Source organism: Pelophylax lessonae (assembly GCF_965119305.1).
Source record: "Pelophylax lessonae genome assembly, chromosome: 3".
Classification (NCBI taxonomy): domain Eukaryota; kingdom Metazoa; phylum Chordata; class Amphibia; order Anura; family Ranidae; genus Pelophylax; species Pelophylax lessonae.
The window spans coordinates 595,393,359-595,415,469 of NC_138770.1; the positions used below are offsets into that span (position 1 = coordinate 595,393,359).

Genomic DNA, 22,111 nt, shown 5'->3' on the forward strand with positions numbered 1-22,111 from the left:
TGGCCAGAATAAATAATTTATTTTGGCCACGGAAATGAATTATTGCTCCAGTACTAGCTTTTAGGCGGGTTTAGCAGTTTTTGGTGTTTTTTCTGCCCAAACTCAGCTGCTTCGAGACGCACTGGCCTCTAAAAGCTCCTGCACTAAACGCTGCTAAAAGCCTATATGTGTGCACGGACCCATAGGCTAACATGCAGGAGCGCTTAGAGGCAGGAAAAAAAAAAAAAAAAAACCGTTTAGTGTGTATGAGGCCTACAACTGGAGAGTGCAAAATCCAGTGCAGCTCTGCATAGCAACCAATCAGCTTCTAACCTTATCTTGTTCAGTTAAAGTGGTAGTAAGCTCTGACACACCACTTATACCTACAGGTAAGCCTATAAAAAGGCTTACCTGTAGATTCTGTGAATATCTCCTAAACTTGCACGGTTCAGGAGATATTCAGAGTGCATACAGCCGGTAACATCACCGGCGCATGCACTCTGAAGGTATAGCATACAGTGCCGGACCTTCAGAGCCAGTGCGCATGTGCGGCAGTGACATCATCGCCTCGGCCTCGAAGGAAGACCGGGGGAAGAGGTCAGCCCTCTCTGGTGTGACAGCGCAGCACTGGAGGGCTTTGTTCTAAGATAGGTTTCTCATAATTAAAAAGCAGGGTCTCTCCTGGGCTCAGGTGGTATGCGAGAAGGTGTGTGGTCTTTGTACACGCCACCTAAAGTCTTAACCACTTAAATACAGGGCACTTTCACCCCCTTCCTGCCCAGGCCAATTTTCAGCTTTTAGCACTGTTGCATTTTGAATGACAATTGCGCGGTCATGCAACACTGTACCTACACCAAATTTATGTAGTTTTTTTCCCCACAAATAGATCTTTATTTTGGTGGTATTTGTTTACTGCAAGGTTTTTTTCTTGTTTGGTAAACAAATAAAAAAAGACCGAAAAGTTTGAGGCTACATTCACACCTGAGCGTAGCGTTTTCGCGCGTTTTTTACCGCGATTTTTACCGCGATTTACAGGCGTTTTTACAGGCGTTTTTTGTGCAGGCGTTTTTAGATTGAATAGAAACCAATGGAAAACGCCTGTAATCTACCCAAAAAGAAGCTCATGTACTTTTTTGAGCGTTGGGCATTTTGCTTACAGCGTCAAAACGCTCAGATGTGAACAGGGGCCATTGAAATGAATAGTATTTGTCCTGTTGGGCGTTTTGAGAGCTGATCCTAGAGCAGAAAAACTCCCCAAAAACGCCCCAAAACGCCTACATCTGAACGGAGCCTTAAAAAAAAAAAAAAAAAAAAAGTTTTTTTGTTTATGTTATACAATTTTGTAAATATATATGTTTTTTCCTGCACTCATGAGCACTGATGAGGCTGCACTGACAGGCACTGATGGGGTGGCATGGATATGTGGCACTGATAGGCAGCACTGATGGGCACTGATAGGCGGCACTGCTGAGCACTGATAGGCGGCATTGATGGGCACTGATAGGCGGCACTGATAGGCACTAATGGGCACTGATATGCGGCACTGGTGGGCAATAATGGGCACTGGTGGGCGGCACTGATAGATGGCAATAATAGGCACTGGTGGGCAGCACTTATGGGGAGGGCACTGGCAGGCTCTCTGATTGCCATCCCTGGTGGCCATGGTTGGCATCCCTGGGGTCATGGGTGGGCATCCCTGGTGGTTCTAGTGGCACCCCCCCTCCAAGGGTCTGCACTGGTAATCAATGCTCTGTCAGGCACGAACTAAGAAAAGCCGATCAACGGCTCTTCCTGTGTACTCTGTGACCAGCTGGTCACATGGTAAAGAGCCTACGTAAGTAGGCTCTTTACTGAAATCGGAGATGCGGTGTGTCAGAGTGATCGGATCGTCATATGACGTCCGGTCAGGATAATGCAACCACCTTCCGGCTGTGAATCGCCTATAGGGCGGGCTGGAAGTGGTTAAAGTCTATCCAAATACACTGAAAAACAGCAACAAGAGAAGGGCGCACCAACTTTTGTGCATTAACACTAGAACAGTTTATTAAAAACCAAAAAAGGTAGCATACATTGTACTCACAAACGCATGATAAGGAAATTGGAACCAATCGCCTCCAGGACTACCAGGATTCTCCTATGGTGCTGGATGACGTGATGGTATCCGCATATACCTGGCTGATGCGTTTCGAGGGAGAACCCTCTTCTTCAGAGCCAAAAAAAACCACACAAGTTCTTTTGGCTCCAAGAGGGTTCTCCCTCGAAAAACGCGTCAGCAAGGTATAAGCAGATACCATTACGACATCCAGCACCATAGGAGAATCCTGGTAGTCCTGGAGGCGATTGGTTCCAATTTCCTTATCATGCGTGCAATTATCATGCGTTTTTAAATACAACGTATGCTACCTTTTTTGGTTTTTGATAAAAACTGTTTTAATGGTAATGCACAAGGTTGGTGCGCCCTTCTCTTGTTGCAGTTTTTAAGTTTCTCAATATACATACTAGCACATTATAACATTGCCTTGCAGGGAATTTTTTTTTTCACCAACTGCGGTTTACTAACGCTTTAAGCTTTGAGAAAAGAAATGAAAGAAAATGGACGCAGATTGGTTTCTATTCAGAGCTGAATCAGATTTTGCACTCTCCAGTTTTAGTAAATCAACCGCATTGTGCTGACAATATCAGCCAACCAAAGCTCAGTTAGAATTTGTATTTTTAACAGAATTCATGTTTTACTTTTATAGATTTTAATGACCAACAATAACCTATTAATAATGCAGAATTACTAATATATCACACCTAGGTGTGTTTTGTTCTTACTTTTTGCTCTTCCCTTTCTTCGGCCATATGACATTTCTCTATTCCCCATGCTCTCAGAAAGTCACGCAAGTAGCCAAATAAAGTGATCACACCAAAGCCTATGTAGGTGAGCACAGCAACGTACAATGGAGCTTCTTCAAAGGATTCCTTGAACTCCCTGTTGTACAGACCACAATTTGCTGTTCCATTCTGTAGAGAGAAAAGGAAAGAGGAGACCTGGTAAACACAATCAGCATGTAAAATAACCAAATAACATGACCCTAACCCTTCTGTGTCCAGAGTTAATTGAAGCCTAGATGTCCAGGCTTAAAGTGGATGTAAACCCTCACATATACCCAGTGAAGTGAACAGCATCAGATGATACACAGAGATTAAACAAATCTCCCTACATAAGTTTTATTTCTATATCAGCTGTCTTCAGCTTTTTACACTGTTTAGAAAGTGAACATTGTGTTAGAATTTTTTCTTCCTTTTCCAGCACTGGGTGTTGTGTGAAAGCTGATTGGAGGAAAGGCACCCCCCCCCCCTCCACATAGGCAGAGGAAGGAAGAAACATGCAGAGCTTTTCTGTGAATAGACCAGCTCTCTGCTAATCTATTTCTATGCACCCACCCCGACACAAATTTCCAGCTGCTTTTATCTCCAGCATCAGAGAACTTGTCAGAAGTTATCATGCTGATAACAGGGGAATGGAGCAGCAGACACGGGACTTTGGAGAGAGACAAGTAGGGATGCACCGAAATGAAAATTCTGGGCCGATACCGAAAATGCAGGACTCCCTTGGTCGAAAACCGAAACCGAAAATTACTTTTTCCCCCAAATTATATTAAAATACATAGAACAGGGGCATACGCCAAAAACAGGCAGCGACGTACACCTGTAGCTGCCACCCTGTCGCAGTATATGTACTGTGACGGGTTGGCATGTGGTTAATTTAATTACCAATGGTATTTGTAATATGCAGCATGAGGGGGTTAATGTATTGCCACTGCTGGTCACTGATGCATTAGTGACCGACCAGTGGCAGGTAATTAACCCCTTTGTGCTGCATTAGTGCAACCAGTGTCAGTGTTAATTAACACTGGTTGCACTGCTACTGGTTGCACTAATGCAGCACAAAGGGGTTAATTAACTGCCACTGGTCGGTCACTAATGCATCAGTGACCAGCAGTGACAATACATTAACCCCCTCATGCTGCATAATACTAATACCATTGGTAACCTCGCCCAAGCCCCCCCCCCCCAACCTGCCTCAGCGCTCCCCCCCTCTGCCTCAGCGCCCCTCCCCACCGCAATGATGCAATCTCCTTACTTGTCGACATCTCCATGTCACAGGCAGGCGAACTCTCCGCTCCTACTGTGTCCTTCCTTTCAAAAGTCCCGCCTCCCGGTGATGTCACTACTACGACTGTGTGTATGACTGAACTAACACACCAGGCGGGCGGGCGAGCGGCCGCTAATAGCTATAACTATGTGAGCGCTTCACTTCCCTGTCAGCGGAGATGTCCGCCTGATAGGGAAGGGAAGGGCTCACATATTTATAGCTATTAGCGGCCGCTCACCCGCCCACCCGGTGTGTTAGTTTATTCATACACAGTCGTAGAAGTGACATCACCGGGAGGCGGGCCGCTGGCCAGAGGCGGGATTTTGAAACCTGCGCTGCGCCAGCGGCGGCCATCCTTAATATCAAAAAAGTGGGGTTTTCTGCGCTAATCAAAAAATTAAAAAAATTAATATGTAAAAGTACTTTATAAAGTAAAGCTGCTGCACAAAGGAATCATAGAAAATACCCAAATAAATTGAAATCAAAAATGTGCTGCGCTATAGTGCAGTGAAATGTGAAATCAACAAAAAAAACAATAATAATATCACGTTATGTGTAAAAAGGACAAAAACTTGAATTTAATCAGTGGTCCTGTTATTTTTGGAAATAAAAAATCAACTGTGTAAAAATAATAATAAATAATCACGTATGTCATAAACCAAACAGTGCAAAATACAAAGAGGAAATAAAAGATACAAGAGGATATTTAAATCTCATCTAGATCCCAATAAAAGTCCATGTATTGAAGCACAGGGGAAATTTCAAAAAGATCAGCCACAAAGTCCCAGGTAGTGCATCCACACAACTCCTTGTGAAGATAGGGAAGACACCGGACCAAAGAAAGCTTATGTGTAATACCAAAGATGGCCACAGGATGTCTCCTCACAGGCTCAAGAGCGATATCCACATGGTAGGGAACAAGTATATGACAGGGACATAGCGTAACTCCGTATAAAAATCATTTATTTCAATAAAAGGCAGATAAAAACAATCACATTATGGTTGTAATCTCAAAGCATGTAGCGGTTACAAATTTCCACGCTGGGGACGAACGAACATCTCCCACGCTGTTAGTATCTATGGTAGCCGGCTGTTGGGGGCGTGGTCACGTCACGTCTGAGTCACCCGACCGGTTTCGTCATACGTTGGACGCTATGTCCCTGTCATATACTTGTTCCCTACCATGTGGATATCGCTATTGAGCCTGTGAGGAGACATCCTGTGGCCATCTTTGGTATTACACATAAGCTTTCTTTGGTCCACTCATTAGTTTGAGAGACCAATTCCCTCTGGTAAGCAGCCATTTGATTTCTTTGGGTGATTTGCACACCGGTGTCTTCCCTATCTTCACAAGGAGTTGTGTGGATGCACTACCTGGGACTTTGTGGCTGATCTTTTTGAAATTTCCCCTGTGCTTCAATACATGGACTTTATTGGGATCTAGCTGAGATTTAAATATCCTCTTGTATCTTTATTTCCTCTTTGTATTTTGCACTGTTTGGTTTATGACACACATCCTTAATATCGGCATATTTAACCCATTTTTGGCCGAAATGGAATAGGCCCATTTTCGGCCGAAAATTTTGGTTGCCGAAATTTCAGTGCACCCCTAGAGATAAGTAAATACTACAGATATTTGTGGCCGGGTTTCATGAGTGGGGTTTACATCCACTTTAAAGTATAACTAAAAGGCAAAACTTTTGTTTTTTTTTCTTTAGTTTTGAATAGAGTGGAGAGGGATTAGAACACCTTTCTGTTTTTATTGATGTCTGTGTCCTCATTAGGGAGATCACTCTGTAGATTTGTCCTGTTTACTGTAAGCATTAAAAGTGAAAGTAAAAGAAAATCCCAAACTTTTGGTTGTCCCTAGAAAATAAATTGAAGGGAAATATTCCAATGGGGAACTAGTTTTAGTGACTAGAGATTCCTTTAAATTTGCATGGATTTTCTATCATTTCCTGTTTGGCTATAGGACAAGAAGTAAAGGGAAATCTCCGCAATGGGACAAAGACAGCAAAATTAAACCTTACAGGAGTTATAACCCTTCCTTACTCCATTCCAAAATGAAAAAAAGTGGTCTACAGTTCTACTTTAATTTAGAAGCATCGTTGATCGCATTGAAGCCTAGATGCTCAGGCTAAATCTAGTAGCCTCTATGAACTTGAATAGAATTGTATAATCCCATGCACCCCACCTCCGCTTTTATTACCCTTTGATTTGTACTACGTGTATTTATTCATTTGATTTGACCCTTTAGTATTCCATTGAGGATTCCAATACAGACTTTGGTGTGGATCCCAACACAATGATCGCAAAGACGCCATATGTTTAGAATGTCTATGGTCATATATAACATAGGGTTGATTTACTAAAACTGGAGAGTGCAAAATCTGGTGCAGCTCTGCATAGCAACCAATCAGCTTCCATATTTTGCTGTTAAAGCTTAATTGAATAAGCTGAAGTTAGGAGCCGATTGGCTACCATGCATAGGCTGCACACGATTTAGCATTCTCCAGTTTTAGTAAATGAACCCCTATATCTTGTTAAGTACAGTGATTGCTGGTCACATTATATTTATGCTCATTGCTTTTGGTTCTTTGTAAATTGTATTTAATCTTATATCTGATTGATATTTCCATGTTGATCACATTTTGTCTCTCTCCTTTCAACTATCTTGGAAGAGTGTTTTTTAGCAAGAATTATATGACTAATTTGCATACCCGCTCACTTTTTTTTTAATATATAAAATAAACAAATATTTTTTTTCAGATACTATTATTGTAACTCACAATTACAGTATTAGACCAAGGAACACTACTGATATACAGGCTACAGTGGCATCAGTAGGTTGTTGAAGGTTATTTTTTTGTGTATAACTATTCAGCCTGGATGTTCATCATAGCTTACATAGCAACCACAGGACTGTAAACCACTCTACTCCAAACATTACTTAAGTCACTACAACATTCACCTTTCACCTAAATTTGAGTTCTAGGTAATTCAATACACAACTAGGATGCCTGCGTCTTTCTACTTGTTGCATACTCACCTCTCCTGTGCTGGCACCCTCACAACCGAGGATTACATTTTAGGCACAGACATAGGACAGATATGAAATCCCCAGGTTTTGGTAAATGTCATTCTGCGATCAGTTTTTGTCCTAATTCATGCCATCGAAAAACTTCAGTCATCCCGGTTGTTGGGGGTTCCCGTAAAATAGCTGCAGGCAGAAGCACCATTGAAAGCAATGGGAGGCTGACAGCTCCAGCAGATAATCATGGCTGCTCGCCACACTGCCAGCATTCAGGACTGATCATTGCAGGTAATCGCTACATGAAGGATTACTTGTGAGCAGCCAATCCCATTGCATTCAATGGGACTTCCACGTGCTGTGAATCGCTGGGAATCTTCGCAGTGTCTCCTGCACGTAATCGCTATCAACCCACACAGAAAGAGTGAATGGGGACCGACTGATAACAGTCTGCACAGGCAGAGAGCACAGATAAAAAAAGGTTCTTACTGGTATATTTACCAAACCAAAAGAAATAAAAAAATAGAATTCAATTTTTAGCATCAACATACATTTTATGCTTGGAAATCGATGATACCAAAGTAAAAATAAAAAAGTTACAAAGCAAGTCAAAATAGAATTCTATTTTTAGCATTTACTTTAACCACTTCAATACTGGGCACTTTCACCCCCTTCTTGCCCAGGCCAATTTTCAGCTTTCAGCGCTGTTGCACTTTGAATGACAATTGCGCGGTCATGCATTGCTGTACCCAATCAAAATTTTTTTATTATTTTTTGAGACAGATAGTGATGATTAAATACCACCAAAAGAAAGCTCTGAGTTTTTATTTTTTTTGCTAAACATATGAAAAAAGACAGAAAAGGCCTTTTGAGGTTTAAAAAAAAGGTTTACTTAGTTTGTTACAAAGTTTTGTAAAAAAGTAATTTTTCTCCTTCACTCATGTGCACTGATGAGGAGGCACTAATATGCAGCAATGAGGGGCACTTGATAGGCAAGGCCATCTTACCGATTGGACACGCTGGGCAGTTGCCTGGGGGCCCCACCTGCCCAGCGACGCAGCCACAGCCAAGCATTAGTCCCGATTCCCCTGTGCATCCCGCCGTGGAACTTAGCAGGTGGCAAGCACCTGTCAGCCCTGCGTTGCTGTCAGGCTACTTGGGCTGTGGAGGGGGAGCCAACAACTGCAGGAATGCCTGTCCGCCTCCATGGGAACAGGCACACACAGGACAGTGGATTCTGACTCCCGTCCTTGTGTGTGTTCACTGGCCCACTGGTCATTAGCCTTGCACTGCTGTACCAATAAATATAGGCTTATCGATAATTTGCATTTTTATTCTCGTAGGTGATTGTGTGGGCAGGGCCCCAGTGCACTGCATTGCCCGAGGCCCTTTAATGCTCTTAAGATGGCACTGCTAATAGGCGGCACCAAAAAGGCATCACTGGTGGACACAGGTGGGCATCACTGAGGGGCACTGGAAGGCATTGCTGGTGGGGCTGCACTGATAATCAATGCACTGATCATCAGCGCAGACCCCCGTCAGCGTGAGTGGAGGAATGCCGATAACCGACACTTCCTATTTATACTGTGATCAGCTGCAATTGAACAAAGCTGATCACATGGTAAAGAGCCTATGTCATAGGCTCTTTACATGACCAGAGATGTGGTGTGTCCGGGCGACACACCGCACCACCGATTGCCGTGCTGCGCGCCTCCGGGGGAGCACACATGGGCTTGTTCTGAAGGACGTCAAGTCATGACAACGGAATCCCCGCCAAGCTGTAATTCTGCTATAGGCCGGGCGGGAAGGAAATCAATGATATAGTAAAAAAAAAAAAAAAGCTATAAAATAATTCCCTATCAATAATCTTCACAAACATCCTCCGTGTTGGTGCAAGATGCTTATGATCCTGATGCGGTTAGCAAAAATCACTAATTTAAACCAAGCTCTGCGCAAAATTTTCTAATTTTCCCCCTACAATGTTTCTTATCTAGACAAATATAATATTTTTCCTAGTCCTACACAGACTGGTGAACTGGCTCCGTTCACATATTGGCATCGCTGCGATTCTGCCCACGATACCGAATCATGGGAAATTGCAGGATGCCCGCTGCGATTCCCGTCACTTCCAATAGCACCCCAAATGGGCACGATTTTGCCATGATTGTCGCCTGATGAATCACGGTAAAAATCACGCAAACTGAATCGTGGGATGCCTGTCGCCCAAAAGAAGTTCACGCCACGATTCTGCCCGCGATCCAGGATGCCAATATCATGCTGGTAAAGCTGTACTAGGAGCTTTGTATAATGTCTACAGTACCGTATGCCTCATCTCTTACATATAAACGTACTATTTTTTTACCAAGCATGAAAGAATGTCAGTGGCCTACCACAACCATAAATGAACATTTAGGAGTTTAATTTATGGCAGTATTAGGTCCGGTTCACACTTATGCGATGCGGGAAGGCTGCGAATGTGCAGCCTGTTCCCGCATCGCAAACGCACACCTGGCAGTTCACACTGCCATATGCGATACGCTGGGGGTGTCAATGAAATGTTAACGACACCCCCAGTTTGATCGCATATCACAGTGTGATCTTGCAGTTCGCACAGGGTCGGATCGCACAAGTGTGAACCGCTGTGCGATCTGATCCTGATGCTGCTGAAAAAAAGGGTCCTGTGCGACTTTGCTGCGGGTGCGGTGCAAATTTCAGCCATACAAAGTGTATGGCTAAACCTGCACCGCACAGCCGATCGCATGTAATGAAGGAGCAGTGCGCTCCGATATTACATGCGATCGCCGCAGCCGCAAGAATGTGAACCGGCACTTAAACCCTGGGGCGCCTTTAAACAGCAGTACTGTCAATCTGGGGGAGGGGAGTTTTAGAAGTACTCGCAGATTTAAATACACTAAGAAAGTGAAGAAAAACTCCAGCTAACACTGTATAAGCAGTTACAGCAAACAGTTTTTTCTGTTTTTGAAATGAAGGTTTTACATACATAAATAAAAGCTGATCGTTGTAAGCACCTGGATCTGTGGTAAAGTGAAGCTAAACACCAGGTAATACTTTTTAATCAGTTACAGAAAACAGTATTTTTCCCTTTGGAATAAAGGTTTTACATAAATAAAAGCCAATCATTGTAAGCACCCCTGTCAGTGTTAAATGGTCTCTCTTATCTCTGTAACTGTGAGAGTGCTTTTCTTTTCAAAAACAACAGACATGCTGGCTGGATCACCAGATGAAAATAGAAGAAAGCAAGCCTAAAAGGGAAACTAATGCAGCCATCACATCTCAGAATTCAGAAGCTGCAATATAATACATTTTTGCTTTTGGGTTTATTATCGGTTGAAGATAGCAATACACAGCCATGTCATACAATCAGAAGTCATCTTTTAGGCTACATTCCCACCTGAGCGTAGCGTTTTTTACCGCGATTTTACCGCGATTTTTGCGGCGTTTTTTACCGCGATTTTTGTGCAGGCGTTTTTAGATTGAATAGAGATCAATGGAAAACGCCTGTAATCTGCCCAAAAAGAAGCTCATGTACTTTTTTGAGCGTTGGGCGTTTTGTATACAGCTTCAAAACGCTCAGATGTGAACAGGGGCCATTGAAATGAATAGGATTTGTCTTGTTGGGCGTTTTGAGAGCTGATCCTAGAGCAGAAAAACGCCCCAAAAACGCCCCAAAACGCCTACATGTGAACGGAGCCTAAAAGCGGTTGTAAACCCAGGAAAAAAAAAAAACAAACCCTGCAAGACAAAGGCATAATGAGCTAGTATGCATCGCATACAGCTGAATTTGCATCTCTCCTGGATGCCAGTAATTGACAGCTAGTAACTGACAGTAAAAAAAAAAAAAAATCTGTTTTGCGGCGATTACATGCCGCTTATATGCACGTTTAGCGGTGTCTGCGTTTAGAAGCATTTTTACATTGTAAAATGGTCAGAAATGTATTCCCATTGAAAACACCTATAAACGAAATGCTTCTAAAACGTGAGTTATTGTGTTTAGACGCGTTTGCAGGCTGTTACAAGCATTTGGCGTTTCAAATGCCAATAAACTTCCGTCTAAATGCATTGTTTTGACTTTAAAAAATGCCACTAAACTCAACTGCCTCTAAACGACTATAAACGTCTGAGTGTACATGGAAAGATAAGTTAACATAGAGGAGAGTTCAGGGGCTGCTGAAAAAAATGCACAACTGCTCCTAAACGTCCGTTTATCAGCAGCAGTGTACATGAGGCCTAGAATGTTATGCAATTTCAGGCAATCCCTGATGACGTCATGCGTTTGACGAAACGCATCGGGTCCCGTGCTACGCCCTATGTCCCTTCCGTCCTTTGGAACGCAGCCAGAACGCAAACCGGCTCCAACGCTGTTGTACCGGCTGGCAATATCGTTTCTAACATGTAAGTGACTATTATATTTGAATAAAATACGTTTATGCATACTACACTATGAGCTTCCCTACTATGTTTTTTGCGGCTTATTGAGACCACCACAGTACCAACGGGTATAAAGAGGATATCCATACAGCCCCTTCCAAAATAGTGGGTCGGATCCCTGGATATACACTCCTAAGACACGAGCCTACAGAGGATCATTGGCCAATATAAAGGGACCATTTACCTACGCTAGACCCCAAGGGGGTCGTCTGGTAAGTGGGCTGAAAACCCGGTGACGGATCCCCCCTTTGTCTGCATGTGGATTTTTGATCTCACTGAGCACCAAGCACTTTAAAAGATTCCATCACTAAGGACTGTGTTATTGTTTTTTTGCACTTGGCACTTATTTAAAGGGATAACGACCATTTATGTATCCCATCCGCTATTGAAGGCACAGTCACTTTATAGTTTAAGCACCTTTAGATTTATGTTTACTGAATTAAAAATAAGAGGGAATAATGGTTATAATTAATTAATATTTATTACTTAGTGTGACGAGACCCTTGCTCGCTCGCTTCTGCTCTCCCGACACTCCTCTGTTTCTAGTGAGTCAGCTTGCAGATCGCAACGTCTGAAGGTTCGGTCAACCAAGGATCCGGGATCCGAACTACAGCTATGTGCCGTCCGGAATCCATTAGAACAAACACCAAGCAGGCTGTATGTAAGTTCAAACAGGAAGACATTTATTGAAAGAACACAGCACACTTTTATACAGAATTTGGAACACCCTGCCCCCAACAACCGCTTTCCTATTGGTCATTTGTAAAGTACCCGCAGTTCCCCTTCTGGTCCTCCTTAGCCATTCAAATGAGGAATTGAAAATGAGTCAGCAGTGATTGGTCAGATAGCTTGACCAGAAGGACTGCCATGTGCAAGGAGACATAAGCCCCCAGGGGGCAATCAATGTACACAATAGCCAGACACAGAACAATGGTTCCCTAACGAGCCCCCAATACACATTACTCTGAGTGTCAATACATCCCTTAGCAGACAGCAGGTGAGGTCATTAGCACACCCAACAATAGGTGAATGGAAAGCCACCTCAGACAAAAGCAACATTGTTAGACAGTCATTGAACTTCCTGGAATGACCATATTAGGAGTTGTACTTCCTAATCAGAGACCTCATACTGTACAGGGAATAAAATCGTCATTTTACAAGGGAGACATTATTCCTGAATATGACTGTCCCATTTGTAGTAGTCCAAACCATATTTTCAGTGTTCACCACCCTCCTGGTCACCCTGCATCCATAACAGATGCAGGGTGACTTAAACATAAGAGAGCCCCATAAGGCTGGGCATGGTGCCCCCCGACCTCTCTAAAGGAATTTGGGGTCCACAACCCCCATGCCCAAAGTGACTCCCGTCACACTTAGTATTTATTTGAGCGCTGTCTCCCGTTACAACATTTATCACAACCCACTGTTTTGACTAGCAGCTCAAAACTTTTGTTTTAAAATTTGCTTCACCTTTTAAATTTGAATTCACGATTCAATATACAATATTATTTCATTATTTATTAATATCTTGGCGCGATCATGTGAGTATTCATATATTATGTACACCTAGGAAATAAATAATCCAGGCCTTTTTAAAAGCAATCTATGGATCTAGCCAGAACCACCTCTGGAGGGAGTCTATCCCACATTTTCACAGCTCTTACTGTGAAGAAACCTTTCCATATTTGGAGATGAAATCTGTTTTCCTCTAGACCTAAAGAGTGCCCCCTTGTCCTCTGTGTTGACTTTAAAGTGAATAACTCAACACCAAGTTCACTATATGGACCCCTTATGTATTTATACATGTTGATCATAGCTCCTTTAATCTCCTCTTCTCAAGAGAGAATCAATTCAGTTCCTCTAATCTTTTAGAGCTGAGCTCCTCCATGCCTCTTATCAGTTTGGTTGATGTCATTCCTTTTAGGATAAACGTTTTCATAAATAAAAGCAGACCATTGTAAGTACCCCTGTCAATGGTAAATGGCTTGCCTCTTCCCTCTTACTGCTACATCTATTGGACAACTTGTCCTATTGCAAAATATTAAGCTTACTGGCAGGATCACCAGGTGAAAATAAAGGAAAGAAAGCCTAAGAAAGAAAACACTTGCAGCCATCAAAACTGAGAATCAGTAAACTGCACTACAATAAGTGCTTTTAGGTATAATATCGGAAATCTGGGTCATCTGAAACAACATTTGTTGAAAATGTCTCTAACAAACCTTTACATTTCATTAACTGCCTTCTCTAAAGACAACTGGGACAGACATACCAAGTAAAAAAAAAAAAAAAAAAAAAAAAAAAAAAAAAGTGTGCAATAAGGTTAACCAGTTATGAGTCACATTCACCCCCTGTTAAAACAATGGGCATACGTTACCCAGAAGCATCCTGAGACAATGAGAGCGATATAGAAACACGTTTGTTCTGTGGTTACCTGGTGCTTCTGTTTTTGGTTTCAATGAAACATAATGCAAGTGCGAAACATAAGGCATAAGGGCCATGTGGCCAGTTTGGAAATTGAGTGCCCATTCCCCACTCTAAGACGATCTGTGTGGTATTTATCAGCTATCATGTATTTCTATAAAACTTAAAGTGATTTTTAAAGGAAACAAAAAAATAAATAAAAATACTTAAAGAGGAAGTAATCGTCCTATTTTTTCTCCCCCCCCCCCCCTGCAAAGTAAATGCATAATGTGCTTGTATGCATTGCATACTAGCACATTATGTGACACTTACCTGCAACGAAGCCCGCAATGTCCCTACTGCCGGCCCCATCCATCTTCGCCCATCTTCCTTCCGGGTCTGCGGACTCCGGCTGTATTACTAGCCGAAGCCGCATGGGCGCGGGAGCCGCCGGTCACGGCACAGGGCTCTGAAGAAACGGCACGGGCAGACGGACCTGACCACGGACCACACCAGCTCCAGCCCGCACCGCACACCATACCATACCCACCCAACCACCCCCCCCTCCCAGCAGCCGGCTCACTCACCCTGTGCTGCCCCTGGACTGACATGTGGAGGTGGCGGGCGGCGGCGGCCTCCCCCTTGGTCTCCTCCATGTCCCCCTCCATTGGTCGGGCTTCCCCTGCGTCTCCTCCCTCCTCCTCCTTCGCCAATAGGATGGCTTCTCCTTTCAGCCAATCGGGAAACAGGTCTCAGGACCCGCTTCCTGATTGGCCAGGAGGAGAATCCATGTGACAATAGCGACTATTCATTCGTTATTGTCACACAACTGGGTGGGCTCAGGGAGCAGTGCTCTGTGCCCTGAGCACACACTTTTTTGAAGCCTATAAGAGCCTCTGGCTATAATCACGTTTTTCAAAATTAAAAAAATAGATCCCCCATTGAAATCCATGCTACCGACGCCCTGCATGTAGATTAGGAGGCCGGATGCATGGATAGAGGGGGGCGGCGCCCCTGCGCCCCTAATGGACGGGCTGCAACTGGGGCTCAGGTAAGTATAAAGGGGGGAGCTGGGAAGCTGCACCCAGGCGGTTATTTACCTTAAAGTGGTTCTAAAGGCAGAAGTTTTTGTTTATCTTAATGCATTCTATCCATTAAGATAAAAAAGCCTTCTGTGTGCAGCTCCCCTCTCAGCCTCCCTAATACTTACCTTAGCCCCATCCCGATCCAGCGATATTGCATGAGGGACTCGACACCTGATTGGCTGAGACACACAGCGGGTGCTATTGGCTCCCGCTGCTGTCAAAGTCCGCGAGCTAATGAGGAGAGAGAGGGGACGTGGCTGAGTCGTGGCTCCGTGTCTGAATAGAGACACAGAGCAATGGCTCGGGTGCCCCCATAGCTTTGCTGTGGGGGCACTCATCTGGGGGGAGGGGCCAGGAGTGCCAGCGAGGGACCCAAAAAAGGAGGATCAGGGTTGCCCTGTGCAAAACCCCCCTGTACACACTGACTGTGCAGGTAAGTAGAACAAAAAATAAAACTAAACCTTTAGTATCACTTTATTGCATAGAATGCATTAAGGTAAAAAAAAAAAAAAAAAAAAAAAAAAAAAAAACCTTGAACCTTTAGGCTTCATGTACACGGGACATTTGAAAACCTCTCTGGAACTTGGCATCTAGAAACCAACATTTAAAAACGTCTGCTGCATTTACATGTCATGTTTATGCGAGTTTGCGTTTAGAAACGTTTTTACATTGTAAAATGATCAGAAATGTATCCCCATTGAAAACATCTATAAACAAAATGCTTATAAATGCGAGTTACTGCGTTTAGATGCCTTTGCACGCCGTTACAAGCATTTGGCGTTTTAAATGCCAATAAACTTCCGCCCTGTTTGCAATTTTTTGCTTAAAAAAAAAAAAAATGCCACTAAACTCAACTGCCTCTAAACGACTATAAACGTCTCAGGCTCGGTTCACACTATAGCGATGGCAGACATGGCATGGGATTCGGAGCGCACTGCTGTGAAAATCACATGCTATGTCTGTGCGATGCAAATTCAGCTATACAGATTTTATGGCCGACTTTGCATCTGATTCGGCACAAACAGGACCCTTTTTTTGGGTCCGCAGCAGAATCGGATCGCATGGTGGTTCACACGTATATGCACTCCAATTCACGTCCGAATGTCAGATCGCACTGCGATATGTGAACTGATCTGGGGGTGTTGTTAACTGATTTGATACCCCCAGCGATTTGCATATGGCAATGTGAACTGCCTGTGCAGGGAATGCGATGCGGGAACCCACAGTAGATTTGCAGGGTTCCCGCACCGCATAAGTGTGAACCGGAACTCCGTGTACATGGACAGATAAGATAACAGAGGAGAGTTCAGGGGCTGCTGAAAAAATGCCCAACTGCTCCGAAACATCCATTTATCAGCAGCAGCGTACACGAGGCCTTAGGCTCCATGCACACTAGCTTTTTTCATAAGCTCAAATAAGCTAGAAAAAACAGTGGATGAAAAATGCGTATAATAGCATTTTTGTGCCAGCTTCTAGTAGCATTTTAGGAGCATTAGCATTTTATTAGCGTTTTTGCAGTAGATGAACACTATCCATGCACACTAGCGTTTTTTTTTTAACCGCTTTAGCCCCGCTCACATGGAGGCTACTGCGGCAAAGTGCCGCGATCCCATCCAGCGACGTAGACTTACGTCGCTGGACTCCGCCCCTTGTGGGCGGCGCTCGCGCGCCGCCGGAGGCTCGCTCCCGCTGTGTTCATTCACAGCGGGAGTCGGGCCAGGGGAGGAGCAGCGGCGATTGCCGCTGCTCTGCCCCGAACGTCGGGGATCGAGTCTGGAGATCCGCCCGCTGTGTGTGAACACAGCGGGCGGATCTCCATAGTGACAGGGACTGACAGATCGGAGTGTTCAGCATAGCTGGACATCCGATCTGTCCTTCTGTCACACAGTCACCTCCCCCCCCACACGTCAGTAAGCACCAGGCATACATTAACCCCTCCCTCTCCAATAAAATTAACCCCTTCCCTGCCAGTGTCATTTTTACAGTAACAGTGCATATATATAGCACTGATTACTGTAGAAATGTCACTGGTACCCCCAAAAGTGTCAAAAATGTCAGTCGAGGGTCCAATCTGTCCGCCGCAATGTCGCAGTCCCGCAAAAAAAAAAAAAATCGCAGATCACCGCCATTACGCGTTAAAAAAAAACACCAAAAATGACAGAAATCTTTCCCTTAGTTAGTAAACGCAATAACTTTTGCGCAAACCAATAAAAATACGCTTATTGCGATTTTTTTTACTAAACATGGGTAGCAGAAAACAAATTGGCCAAAAATTTTAAAAAAATTTGATTTTTACATTTTTTTGGGGGGGAATTTCATATAAAAAAATGTGAAAAATATTGTTATTTTTTCAAAATAAACGCTCTTTTTTTGTTTATAGCGCAAAAAGTAAAAATCGCACAGGTGATCAAATACCACCAAAAGAAAGCTCTGTTTGTGGGAAAAAAAGGACGTAAATTTCGCTTGGGTACGGCGTCGCACGACCGCGCAATTGTCAGTTAAAAATCGCACAGCGCCGAATCGCAAAAAGTGGCCTGGACGGAAGACAGCAAAATCCTCCGCTGGTAAAGTGGTTAAGCTCCTATAAGCTGTTATTAGCATTTTTTTTCCTGCTCCTAGAAGCTAAATAGTGTTATCCTATGTGTCCATGCATACTGCTTTAAACTATTAGCATTTTTTGAGTTTCAGTTTATAGCAGCAGAAAAATAAATAGTTTGTAGTTTCTTGGGAGCGTTTTTCCAGCGGAAAAAAAAAGCTGAATGCTCCTCAAGGCTTCTAAATGCTACTGGTTTTTTTTTTTTTCTTGTACTGCAAAAATTATAATAAAATGCTAATGCTCCTAAAAGCTACTAGGGTGCTTCTGGAAGCTTGCACAAAAATGCTATTATCAACATTTTTTTCTAACTTTTTTTTGAGCTTATGAAACTGTTAGTGTGCATGGAGCCAAAGAAAAAAAAAGTAAAAAAAAAAAAAAAAAGCCAATAGTAGCATTTTAGTAACATTCACATGGGCGTTCCGATCAGATCCGCCTGTCAGTTTTTTAGGCAGATCTGATCGGATGCCCCATTCAGCCCTATGGAGCAGCGGATGTCAGCGGTGACATGTCCACTGACACCCGCTGCCATCCGCATTCGATCCTGTCCGTGAAATCCGGACGGATGGAAATCCTATTTTTCATCGGATCGGGGATCGGATCGGATGGGATCAGATGAGAGCGGACAGGCGGTCCGCTCTCATCCGATTCCCCATAGAGAGCAGCGGGGAGCTGTGACACCTCCCTCTCCACACACAGTGCGGAGACGGTGCTGTCATCCGCCGGCTCAGCGGGGATCGGCGGATCTATCCCCGCTGCGCAGAGCACGGTCCGCAACGGAATGCGGACCGCGTGAAAGGGGCCTAAGGATCCTTTTACACGGGCTTTCCACCCGGCGGACTCCGCTTTGCTTAGCAGGGGATTGATTCCCTGCTGAGCAGGCGGATGACAGCACCGTCTCTGCTCACTGTGCAGAGAGGGAGGTGTCAGATCCCCACTCTCCTCTATGGGAGATCCGATCCTCCAGACAGATGGAAAAATATGGGTTACCGTCCATCTGGATTTCACATACAGGATCGGTTCGGATAGCAGTGGGTGTCAGCCAACATGTCACCGCTGACATCTGCTTCCCCAGAAGAGGCGCATGGAGTGTCTGATTGGGTCCACCTGAAAAACTGACAGGCGGATCGGATCGGAAAGCCCGTGTGAAAGGGACCTAAAGCAGTGTGCATGGACACATAGGATAACATAGGATGTGTGCTAGAGCTGCACGATTATTCGTTAAAAAATGGCGATCTCAAAACTGCATGTCCTCGATTCTTAGCCTCCATTCACACCTGAGCGTATCGGTTTCAGGCGTTTTTTTGGGCTTCAGGCATTTTTTGCAGGTGTTTGAAGGCAGGCATTGACATCTAACAAAATCGCTTGTAATCTGCCAAAAAAGAAGCTCAAGTACTTTTTTTTAGCTTCTGGCGTTTTGCTTCAGGCAACAAAACGCTGATATGTGAACGGAGGCCATTGAAATGAATGGGATTTTGCTTGTTGGGCATTTTGAGACTCCAGAGATGGGCATTTTACAAACTGAAATACGCTCAGGTGTGAACAGGGCCTTACAGAGCTGTTCTCTGCTCACTCACAGCTGAAAAAAAAAAAAAAGAGCCTCCAGCAAATGTTTATCAACATTGTTAAGGCTGCCAGATAACTATAAACACAATGTGTTACAATGTATCCTTTCCTTCTTTTAGAATAGATCAAGTAACGTCTGTAAGTCCCGGTTCACACTTCTGCGATGCGGGTACGCTGCTAATATGCAGCCTGTTCCCGCATCGCATCCCTGGCAATTCCCACTGCCATATGCGATACGAAGTTAACGACACCCTCAGGTGAGATCGCATATCGCAGTGCGATCTGCAAGTTCGCACAGAATCGGATCGCACTAGTGTGAACCACCATGCGATCCGATTCTGCTGCTGATAAAAAAAGGGTCCTGTGCGTGTTTAGTGCGGATGCGGTGCGAATTCAGCCATACAAACTGTATGGCTAAATTTGCACCGCACAGAGATTGCATGTAATTTAGGAGCAGTGCGCTCTGAATTACATGCAATCTCTGTGATCGCACTAATGTGAACAGGCACTCAGTGAGCGCAGTTTAAATCAGTATTTTTTTTTGTTAGAAAACTACTTGGAACCCACAAACATTATATATATATATATATATATATATATATATATATATATATATATATATATATATATATATATATATATATATATATATTTTTTTTTTTTTTTTTTTTTTGGCAGAGACCCTGGAGAATAAAATGGAGATCCTTGCAATCTTTTATGTCACATTGTATTTGTGCAGAAGTCTTTCAAAAAACACTTTAATTAATTCATTAATTAAAAAAAAATACACTTTATTGAATTTAAAAAAAAAAAAAATAACAGTAAAGTTAGCCCAATTTCCTGTATAATGTAAAAGATGATATTATGCCGAGAATCGTAATCTAAGCAAAAAAAATTGTGATTCTCATTTTATCCAGAAATGTGCAGCTCTAATGTGTGGTAATGTTTCTATGTCTAATTTTGTGATTTTATATTATATTATATATATACATACACACACAATCTCACAAAAGTGCGTATACCCCTCACATTGCATGTGACCAATATGAAAGAGTGAGAGTGATAACACCAAGTTGAACACACCTGCTCTCCATTCACACCTGAGACCTTGTAACACTAATGAGTCACATGACACAGGGGAGGGAAAATGGCTAATTGGGCCCAATTTGGACATTTTCACTTAGAGGTGTACTCACTTTTGTTGCCAGCGGTTTAGACATTAAAGGCTCGTACACACGTAGCGATTGTCGGCCGTAAATATTCGGCCAATTGGCCGATTGTCGGCTTGTTAGTATGATGCTGCCGACAACCAACTGCGACTTTTCGGCCAAACAGAATCTGGTGTGCATGCTATAAAAGTTTTGTTGGCCAACACTAGAACGGCCGATTGTCCCTCAGATGAGCAAGACTGGGCATGCTCAGAGAAGAAAAAACACACGGAAAGTAAACCATCACATGGCATCACTTCTGCAGTCGGCTGTTGTTGGCCGACAAAATTCGTGTGCAGTCTTTAGCACTTTTCAACCGATAGGACAGCACCGGACAAAAGACGGCCGATCGTTCGGCCGACAATCGCTACGTGTGTACGGGGCTTTAGGCTCCATTCACACCAGAGCCACGTGTCAGCCTGACAAGTCGCGGTCCCTCGCGGTCCATTGACTGCTACAGGACCCGTTCTAATAGGAGCGACACAAGTCGCTCCGACTTAGAAAAAGGGTCCTGTACTACTTCGGGGCGACCTCGGAGCGACTTGCATAGACTTCCATTATGTGAAGTCCGTGCAAGTCGCTCCGAAGTCGCGGTGCACGGGACTTCACAAGTCGCCCTTGAAGTAATACAGAGTCGTGCCGCTGCAGTGTGAATGGTCTCTAATGGCCGTGTGTTGAGTTATTTTGAGGGGACAGCAAGTTTACACTGTTATACAAGCTGTACACTCACTACTTTACATTGTAGCAAAGTGTCATTTCTTTAGCCCCGGTTCACACTTATGCGAGTGCGGGAAGGCTGCGAATCCGCAGCCTGTTCCCGCATCGCACACGCACCCCCGGCAGTTCACACTGCCATATGCGATACGCTGGGGGTGTCAATGTAATCTTAACGACACCCCCAGTTTGATCGCATATCGCAGTGCGATCGTGCAGTTCGCACAGGATCGGATCGCACAAGTGTGAACCGCTTGTGCGATCCGATCCTGATGCGGCTGCCAAAAAGGGTCCCTGTGCGTGTTTGGTGCGGCCGATCGCATGTAATGAAGGAGCAGTGCGCTCCGACATTACATGCGAACCCCGCACACGCACAAGTGTGAACTGGGGCTCAGTGTTGTCACATGAAAAGGTATAATAAAATATTTACAAAAATGTGAGGGGTGTACTCACTTTTGTGAGATACTGTGTATATTATATATATATATATATATACACACACACACATACACAGTATATACTGTATACAGGTGTAGCCATGTTGCTTATTTATTATGCAGACTCTGCTTCCTTCTTTGCAGTTACACAATGGTTGTTCTGCTTCCTCTTTGGTCATCTTATTGGAAACAATGCACTCCCTCCCAATGGCAGATAAAGCTGAACTCCAAACAAACAGCTATGCAGACACTATCTATATTATAGATATAGATATATATATCTGTTTTACATGCCAATTGATTTGTATTTCTTCCCATCCAGTTCACAAACTGACATAGCTTTGCCAACCAAAACATTCCTGCCTAGCTAAGGAAAAGACCTGATGTTTCTTTGCCAGCGTCTCCTCCACACCCTTCCCTGCAACTAAACAGAGAGAGGAGAAGCAGCACTCTGAAGAGTTGTTTTTCTTCTCTGCCCTTCCCTTTATAGCATTGTCCTTGCACTGTA

The 22,111-nt window shown here is 43.8% G+C and overlaps 1 protein-coding gene across 1 annotated transcript in view; it reads right to left on the reverse strand.

Moving 5' to 3' along the window:
- Positions 1 to 22,111, reverse strand: part of LOC309549498 (serine palmitoyltransferase 3-like) — a 201,814-nt gene that overhangs the window by 147,561 nt on the left and 32,142 nt on the right. The window contains exon 2 of the mRNA XM_082249832.1: positions 2,797 to 2,985. Within this exon, the coding sequence (XP_082105958.1) occupies positions 2,797 to 2,985 (189 nt within the window). The remainder of the gene's footprint in view (positions 1 to 2,796; positions 2,986 to 22,111) is intronic.